Source organism: Cannabis sativa, chromosome 3 (assembly GCF_029168945.1).
Source record: "Cannabis sativa cultivar Pink pepper isolate KNU-18-1 chromosome 3, ASM2916894v1, whole genome shotgun sequence".
NCBI lineage: Eukaryota > Viridiplantae > Streptophyta > Magnoliopsida > Rosales > Cannabaceae > Cannabis > Cannabis sativa.
Genome location: NC_083603.1, coordinates 54,471,303 through 54,480,831, shown reverse-complemented (window position 1 = coordinate 54,480,831; position 9,529 = coordinate 54,471,303). Strand labels below are relative to the sequence as shown.

The window sequence follows — 9,529 nt, the reverse complement described above, 5'->3', positions numbered from 1 at the left end:
GTCCCGTTGTGTATGATTCTGTTGTTGTTATGTTGTTTTCAAGCGTTGTTGTGTTGTTTTCGATCATTGCCACATTATATTCATACGATGTTGTTGTGGATATCGAATTTGGTGTTGCAGCAGGTGTTGTGTTGTTGTTTTGCTGGTTGACACATAGTGGATATGTCGTGAAATCTGTTTCCTTCATTTTCAATTCCAAGTAAAAGTAGAGGCTTCGATCGTTGCATATTTTGATCGGTGGTATTCCTTCTTTAGCTTGGTACTGTATTTGTAGTGTTGTGCTGGTGTTTTCGCACCCCAATGAAGTAAGCAGTATTTGCAGTAGCTCTTCGTACTTGCATTTTGTTGGTATGAATTCTCCACTAGCCACATAGTTCACATAATTGTGATCTTCATTCCATTGTCCATTGCTCTTGATGAGTACTGGTAGACGTTCCATTACCTGTCATTCCAGTGTATTATTTCATGTTAAAACAATAGTACAACAACAATAAAACAATAGCAAAAAAAAAAAAAAAAAAAATACAACAACAATAAAACAACACAAAAACAACCAAACAGAAATACCCATTATATTTTTTGTTAGTTTTTATTATTATATTTGTCTGATACATATATGTAGGAATGTTTTTGTATTACTAACCGCAAAACAACATTAGAACAACCCTAATTTTTTGTATGAATAATTGTACTAATTTATCAACTATTTTTTTCGAATCATTTTGTGTTACAAACGTCAAATTAACAATAGAACAACCCTCATTTATCTTTTTGCATAATACATTAAAGAATATCACATTTGTGTTTTTGTTTTTTTTTAAACTTCAGATCTAAATCTGGGGTTTTTTTTTTTTTTTGGTTTCTTAAGAATTAAATAATTTTTTGGGTTTTGTTGTGTTTACCTCTGTTATTTTTGGGGGACAGTGTTCTGTAGTTCTTGTTCTTCAATTTTGCTTCCTTTTACCGAAAACTTTTCGCCGGATTTAATGGTTTTTTCTTGGTGATGTCCGACTCCGGCGACTCCCCACACACGAAGCAGGTCGTTTTCCCGTGTGTTTTACTGTTCACAGTATAAATGTTAAGTTGTTGGGCTTGGGCAGTACAAAAGTAAAGAAAATGGGCTGGGGCAGTAAAAAAGTTGTTTTTGCCGTGTCCCAGTATTTTTGTAAAGTTTTGGTCCAAAAACAGTATATATGTAAATTTCCCTTAAATTTTGCATCTTGGCCCATTCTAAAAATTTCCAATAATTTTTGTTAACTTATTAACAGAAAGCCATAATTTCCACAAAAGCTTATGGAAGAATGAGGAAGGCCGAAATGTTGTAGAGGCCCATTATCATTATATGAGATTGAAGCAGTGTACATAAGCCCATTAAGTGTACTACTATCATTCCCTATAATAAACCCCTCACTCAATCTTTCATTCTTCTCCTTCTTCGTTCCTTATCCTCACTCTCTTCTTCTGCTCTCCACTCTAAAACCCCTTCTCTCTCTAGACATGAATTCTGCAACTCTATCTCTCTCCAAAACCTTAGCTTTATCAGACTCATGTCGTCTCTCTCTCCCATCCCTCTTCACCACTAAAACTCCATACCCATTTCTCTCTATCCCTTCCAAACCCCCAAAGCTCCATTTCGCATGCTCTTCTTCTTCGCTCTTATCCATCAAGAAGAAGCCTCAATCCTCTTCCTTGGTCACATTCGTAGCCCAGACCTCTGATTGGGCTCAACAAGAAGGAGACAACGCCACAGCTACTATTGACGAACTAAGCGCCGACGAGACTGAAGCGCGCGTTTCGGACTGGGAGGGAGAAGACGCCTCAGTTGAAAGCGATGGAGGTGAGGAAGCTGGGGTTTTTAAGGAGAGGGAGGAAGAAGAGTCTTTTGTTGAACCCCCTGAGGAAGCCAAGCTTTTTGTTGGGAATTTGTCTTTCAATGTCGATAGTCAAAACTTGGCTATGCTCTTTGAAAAAGCTGGAGTTGTGGAGATTTGTGAGGTGAATTTTCATTAATTTCAATGTTTTGGAAGGTATTCTTATCATTTTTTTTTAAAAAATAATTTTTAATTTTGCTGTTCTTTGTTACAGGTTATCTACAACAGGGAAACTGATCAGAGTCGTGGGTTTGGATTTGTGACGATGAGTACGGTTGAAGAAGCTGAGAATGCTGTTAAAATGTTCAATCAATATGTAAGTTGTTTTTGGAAGATTTTTGTATTTTTCTCTTGGATACTTGAGTTTCATGTATATTGTTCAATGATTTTTAGGAAGAGATAAAAATAATAGTATAATTGGATAAACTAACTGAAGAGAAACAAAACAGAAAATTGAGAGGGATAAGTGGATTATGAGTAGAAAAGATTTGTCTACACTCCACATGAACATTGACTTTAGTCAAATTGAAATGCCACTGAAAAAATTTATGCCGCTTACAAATTCAAAACTAACTTTGGGTATCTATGACACAATTTACTCTTTTTTTTTATTATTATTATTATTTGAAATGCAAACAACGGAGTAAGAAGTTGATGAAGGCAATGATCTTACATGCTTGATATGTTAACCAATTTTTTTAGGTAACAGGTTAATAAGAAATGTATGGAAATGAGCTTCTTGTTTATATTTAGCTTTGGTTTTGGTAGGCAATTGTTAAAGCTAGTACATTAGTTCAGAACTTTATATGATCTGTCAAAGCATCGTATGTGTTGCTAGCATTGCAAGATAAGATGATTGCAATGTTCATTAACTACTAAAGCAAAGCAATCAAGTTAAAGCTTTTAATTTTTTTGCTTGACACATTACTCTTATTTGTGTTACCTTCTGGCTAAGACAATACCAACCCCAAATTATTTTATTTTGAGAAACATATAAAATGGATTCACACTTTTGTTTGTTGTTATAGTAAGGAACATTTAAATATCTTATGTCTGGATTTTTTTTGTGTTAACTTTGTATAGAATTTGGAAGGAAGACTCTTGACTGTAAATAAAGCATCTCCAAGAGGATCACGCCCAGAGCGTGCCCCAAGAGCATTTGAACCTGCTTTCAGAATCTATGTTGGAAACCTTCCATGGGATTTTGACAATGCTCGCCTACATGAGATTTTCAGTGAACACGGTAAGGTAGTTGACGCTCGGGTAGTTTTCGACAGAGAAACTGGCCGCTCACGTGGTTTTGGCTTTGTAACAATGGCCAGTGAAGCTGAAATGAACGATGCTATTGCTGCTTTAGATGGACAGGTATAATAAACAAATTTTCCTTTAGAATTTTGTGAAGATATAACTTACCTGAATGGACATTAAGAATCCACAACTCTCTTCTGTTTATTTTGATGCCAATTTAGCCTAATATGATCACTTAAAAGAGAATAAGAGTAAATGAAATATCATGTAACAATGCCTAATTTGAGTTTACTTGTGCAGAGTGTGCTTGGTAGATCAATCAGGGTAAATGTTGCAGAGGAGAGACCAAGGCGCTCATTTTGAACTTGAGCTGAAATGAATTCAGAAACTTTTTTTTTTTTTGGGTTTTCATGCCTTTTTTATTCACTTTTTCTTAGGTTTGATTTTTGAGTAGTCTTAAAACTTTTTTTTGGCAGCTATTTTATCAGTAAGCTTTAATGTTTCTCCTGCTATAATTTAAGCCATTTGACTCCACATATGCTCTGCCAATGTGTAATGTGTATCACTATTCTTTTCGTCAAGGAGTGGAATAGTGATGGATCTATCAAAGGTCATAAATGTCGTCCTCTTTGTTTTTGTTGCGATAGTAGCAAGTTTAAAAATAATTCGAGTTGGGGTAATTTTCCTTAGAAATTAAACTATTATGCCATTTCTTTTCTAGTGGAAAAAGAATAGAAAAGGAAAAGCATTACTGTGCTAAGGAATATAATTTGTTTAAAAGGCTAACAAAAACAAAGGAAGCAATGCATCTTTTGCCCTTAGCATTTAATTTCGTAGCTCTAGTTTATGACTCCTTCCTAGTTCTTTACTGTTCTTTTTGTGAACTTATTCAAGTTGTACAGGTTATGTTCATTTTCCAATCAACGATAGTCGCCCTTGTTAAAAATGGCTTCTAAAACAATTGTATGCAATTATATTTTCTCTCGTTTCTTCAAAATGTAGTCTTCCCTTCTATAGTTCTTCCTTATGGTCGTAGTTTCAATTGTTCTATTAACATGTTATTGTCCTTTCTTTGTTATTTCTTGACATTATTGTCGTTGTAAGTGTAGCTTGTATATGTACTAATAATTTAAGTTTAAAGCCATGCCATAAGATATTAAGATCACTGAACTTATATTTTCTTATTCAGAAATACTAAAGAGCACCAGTTGCCTAAAACTACATAAATACTTTATATCACATATTTTATTCAACAACTATTGTAAAAAAATTTATAGTTATTTGTAAGGTGTTAGGTAACATGGCAGTTTTCGGTGCCATTGGTACCTAATAGTACATCAAACAACCTAAATTGCATAAATTAAAACCATTCTCATCACATCGCACCATATTAAATTTTTTCACAAAATATATGAGAAGTAAAGTGAGTGACATGCATTGAGTTTCACATGAGATAAAAATATTTCCTTAAAAGTGAATATAAAGTGTAACTATGAGATTTGGATTCGGGTCTTAAGGGTTACCCGATTTTGTACGCATGATTTGATTGTGATGTCACAAAAAAAAATATTTAATTAAATAAATATTATTTATTATTTATTTTTTATTTTTTAAATACGTTTTACAAAAATAGTAAATATACCAATGATCTAAATAACATTTTTCTTACAGTTTTTATTTGATCGACTTAACATCTATTTAATTTGTATCCTAACAACGGCAGAACACATCTCTTCAACACAAAAATTCTATTCTATTCAAAACCTTTACAATTTCTCAAGTAAATATTTTTGGGGTGTTACACAACGATATCGTTCGTTGCAGAACTATTCGTATACAGAGACTATTTTATACAGGAGATGTCGTGGTTGATAGACTGTCGTGCACACTTCGAGCAGAACTGTAAAACAACTTAAAGAGATCGACATAGGCTGCGACTCAACCATAACTATCAATCGGTAAATTCATTCATGTTTTAATTTTCGGTACAACAATTTTAAGACGTTATGTTCTACTATGGCTACTACCGATAGTTTTTTTGGTTCTGCTTCTAACGATATTAACAAGCTTTTTTGTTTTGAGAGATTGCACTTTAAGCGATAGATACAAAATATGTTGTGCTACCTGAAAATGAAGAAAGTTACTTTCATTCTCACTGTTCTAAAGCATGTTGCCTCCGAATCTTCCACTAATAAGGAAAAAGAGGCTGGATGCAAGAAGTAACAGAAGGATTTAGATTCATGGGTTAAAAATGACTTTTTCTGTATGAATTTCATTCTTAACGATTTATCTAATGCTTTTTTTTTTTTTTAATTATTATAACTCAAATAAATTAGCCAGTGAAATTTAGGATGCGTTACAAAAGAAATATGACACTGATAAGACGATAACTAAAAAATATGTTGTTAGTCGCTTCCTGAAGTATCAAATGGTGGATGACAAATCCGTAGAAATCCAATCTCACGAGCGTCAGAAAATCAAACATCAGATTATTTCAAAAGGTGTGAATTTAGATGAACAATTTTAAGTTCATCTAAATTCATTTATTAGTTAATTATTTTTTAAATACATTTTATAGAAGCAGTAAACGTACCCACGATCGAAGTAACATTTTTCTAACCATTTTTATTTGATCGACTTAACTTCTATTTAAGTTGTATCCTATTGGAATTATTTTACCAGGATCTAGATTTACTAACAAGTATGTTATTAACATCCTAAATATGAACTTCTAAAATGATATGAAATAAACACATATAAAGTATAATGAACCTTACAGTAGTTGCAGCGGAATATAATGTCTCCTTCTACTCAGATCTCTAACCCTTGTATCCTTTCTGTAGCAGAGTATCACTAAGATCTGAGTCCGAATCTCCTTCTCTTGAAACTGAATTCTTCACAGCCTTACACACTATGATTGAGTACCACTTGATGTGTGTGGGCACTCACTCTTTCACTATAGGCTTCGGTTTAGAAGAGAGGAAGAGAGAGAGAGAGGTTTCGGCTAGGGTATAGGAGAGGAGGCTAAAATTTTTAGAGAAGGAATGAGATGCATCATCTTTTCCCTTTAGCCATCACTACCTATTTATAGGAAACACCTTAGTGTTAGGTTAGATTTAATTAGCATTAAAATAATAGAAAAATAAATGGTAAATTACTATAGAGTGGCCGACCATGGATTGATATTGGGCCCCACTTTATAATTTTGTCATTTTCTCATTTTTCCATCTTATTTTCTCAAAAATACTAATTTTCCAATTTAACCACTTAAATTCTAATTCTAATTATTTAATAACTTAAAATAAATTATTAAATAATATTGTCATTTAATATATTTATTAATTAGACTTAACAAAGCCTCTTTATTAACAAATAAACCCTAGAAACTCTTTCTTCACAATTAACCCATTGCTTAGTAAAAATTCATAAACTAGACATAGTCTAATTTTAGAATTATAATTGATTAATTAAAATCAATTAACTAAGTCTTACAAGTAGTATTGTCTCAACTAGTATGAGGACCATGGGCCTATATATCTGAGCTTCCAATAAGCAGATCTAGAATTTACCAAGTAAATTCACTAACTTATTAATTCCTCATTGCATCCACCATAGAACTTGGAATTACACTCTCAGTTATATAGAACGCTCTATATGTTCCACGATACAGATTCACTATTAGTTATCCATTGTTATAATCCCAATAGTCAATGATCCTCTATAGATGATTTACATTGTATAGGGGTTAATTTACCGTTACACCCTTCAATGTATTTCATCCTTAAAACACTTAGCCACCTATAAATGATATTTTAGTGAACTAACATAATCACTGAAATGAGTACTCAACCATTTATCTCTGTTTAGCCAAGCTCGAAGGAAAGCATCATTTCACTTCTATGTCGTGATAGAAGCTATAGATTCCATATCTATGACCAGCGCTCCCACTCAATTGCACTACCATGTTCCCAAAATGTATGTATCACCCTGACCAAAAAGTAGGCTTAACTAACAAATCAAAGAACATGTACAATACTCTTGAGATCGAACCTAACCATGTCAAGATTAAGATCATTTGATCTAGGATCAACTAGGTGATATTGAATTGAATAGATATTACGATAAATTTATCATGTCTGATTCAAGTTCAATATCGGTCCCTTCCGATGCAAACTCCGTGCATCCAACCCAAGCTTTACTTTAACCAATGCCCTGGAAAGGACATAACACTTATCCAAGGTGCAAGTAAACTATGTTGTAGATTATCATATCAGTTAAACCTAGTGTACTGATAAATCTAGGAATATATATATATTTAATCACACAATCTTGATTACTTTCCATTGTGCTGATGACACAATAATCAAGAACATAAATGTGATAAGGATTTGGATGAATTTATAAATCAAATAAACATATAAATGATAACATGAACCAAATGACACATTAAATAAATGATGAAAATAATTCTGTCTCTTTATTGATATTTAAAAGATAGAGATTACATTGAAATAGAGTTTTATTTAGGGCATAAAGCTCAAAAAACTCCCACTTGCACTAATATAAAACAATTAGTACATCTCAATTAATCCTAGATTCTGACGGTGCTTTTCAAATGCAGTTCCTGCCAAAACTTTGGTGAATGGATCAGCATGGTTGTCCTCTGTGTCCACTTTCTCCAGCAGTACATCCCCTCTTGCCACATACTCTCTGATGATATGGTATTTCCTTTCTATATGTTTGCTTCTCTTGTGATTTCGAGGCTCTTTACTGTTGGTTATGACTCCAGTATTATCACAAAGAAAAACTAGTGGTTTTTCCATTCCAGGAACAACGCCGAGTCCTGTGAAGAACTTTCTAAGCCAGACAAGTTCCTTAGCAGCCTCTGCAATAGCTATGTATTCTGCCTCCATGGTAGAGTCTGAAATTGCAGTTTTCTTAGCACTTCTCCAAACCACTGCTCCACCCCCAAGAGTAAACACCATCCCATATGTAGATTTCCTGTCATCAAGACATGCCTGGAAATATGAATCAGTATAGCCTACGGGAAATGCACAACCTTTGTAGACTAACACGAATTGCCTTGTACTTTTCAAGTACTTCAAGATATGCTTAACATAATTCCAATGTTCCCGTCCTGGATTTGTCTGATACCTGCTCACATTTCCTATCGCATAACAGATGTCAGGTCTAGTGCATAGCATTGCATACATTAGACTCCCAACTGCTGAAGCATAAGGAACCCTTCTCATGTCCTCTATCTCTTGAGGATCAGTGGGACACTGTTCCTTAGATAGACGGACACCAAATCTAGAAGGCATTTGTGAGAATCTCTCTAAAACCTTATCTATGTAAGTTTTTTGAGAGAGAGCAAGGGATTTGTTCTTCCGGTTTCTGATAATCTGAATACCGAGAACATATGCAGCTTCACCCAAATCCTTCATTTCGAATTGAGTGTCAAGCCATTCCTTGATGTCAGTCATTTTCTTGATAGTGTTGCCAATAATCAAAATGTCATCAACATAAAGGACCAGGAAGACTACCACTTGGTTTTCCTTGAGTTGGTAAACACAAGGTTCATCTTCATTCTGAAGAACGCCGTAGGTCTTGATGATTTCATCAAACCTTTTGTTCCAGGAGCGAGAAGCTTGCTTAAGTCCATAAATGGACCTATTGAGTTTGCAAACTTTCTTTTCCTGCCCTGGAAGAACATAGCCTTCTGGTTACTCCATATAGATGGTCTCTTCAAGAATTCTGTTAAGGAAAGCTATCTTGACATCCTTTTGCTAGATATCATAATTGAAAGCGGCTGCTATGGAGAGAAGACTTCGGATGGAAGCATGGAAACCAGACTAAAAGTTTCCTCATAGTCCACGCCTTCTCTTTGGGTGTAACTCTTGGTGACCAGTCTAGCTTTAAAAGTTTCGACTTCGCCTCCAGTGCCTCTTTTCTTCTTGTAGACCTACTTACATCCAATTGGACGATAGTCATCGGGTGTGTCTACATATTCCCAGACTTTGTTCTTTTTCATGGAATCCATTTCTGAATCCATGCCGGCTGACCATTGTTTTTGTTCTGGACTTGCCATTTCCTGTTTATAGGTTAATTGGTCGTCATCAATACCGTCACCAACGACCATATTTATTTCACTATCTAAGCCATAACGAGATGGTTTAGTAAAAACCCTCCCACACTACGACAAGGAGCGGTGATCTTCTGAATAGAAACATCAGTGGTAGATTTCTCGGTTGTATCAACTTGCAAAGGTTCAACCGAGGAAGTGGGATTATCTTCTACTTGAGTAGAAGAGGATGGTACATTAGAAGGAGTTATATCTGAAAGCATTTCCTCCAATAATACTTTTCTTTGTGGTTTGAAATTCTTAATATAGTCATCTTCAAGGAAAGTGG

General features: G+C 34.3%; 1 protein-coding gene across 1 annotated transcript; it reads left to right on the top strand.

Annotated features, from left to right (window-relative positions):
- The first annotated feature begins 1,271 nt into the window (after positions 1 to 1,271).
- On the top strand, positions 1,272 to 3,812 carry LOC115709937 (28 kDa ribonucleoprotein, chloroplastic). The gene is made up of 4 exons (XM_030638202.2): positions 1,272 to 1,995; positions 2,086 to 2,187; positions 2,955 to 3,236; positions 3,420 to 3,812. The coding sequence occupies exons 1-4, from the start codon at positions 1,498 to 1,500 to the stop codon at positions 3,480 to 3,482; spliced, it is 945 nt and encodes a 314-aa protein (XP_030494062.2). The 5' UTR covers positions 1,272 to 1,497; the 3' UTR covers positions 3,483 to 3,812.
- The last annotated feature ends 5,717 nt before the right edge of the window (positions 3,813 to 9,529 follow it).

Excerpts from the sequence above, each read along its gene's own strand:
- LOC115709937 (XM_030638202.2), top strand. The coding sequence starts at position 1,498 with ATGAATTCTGCAACTCTATCTCTCTCCAAAACCTTAGCTTTATCAGAC. Across the intron at positions 2,188-2,954 it reads TTAAAATGTTCAATCAATAT|AATTTGGAAGGAAGACTCTT; the intron begins GTAAGTTGTTTT and ends AACTTTGTATAG. Across the intron at positions 3,237-3,419 it reads TTGCTGCTTTAGATGGACAG|AGTGTGCTTGGTAGATCAAT; the intron begins GTATAATAAACA and ends TTACTTGTGCAG.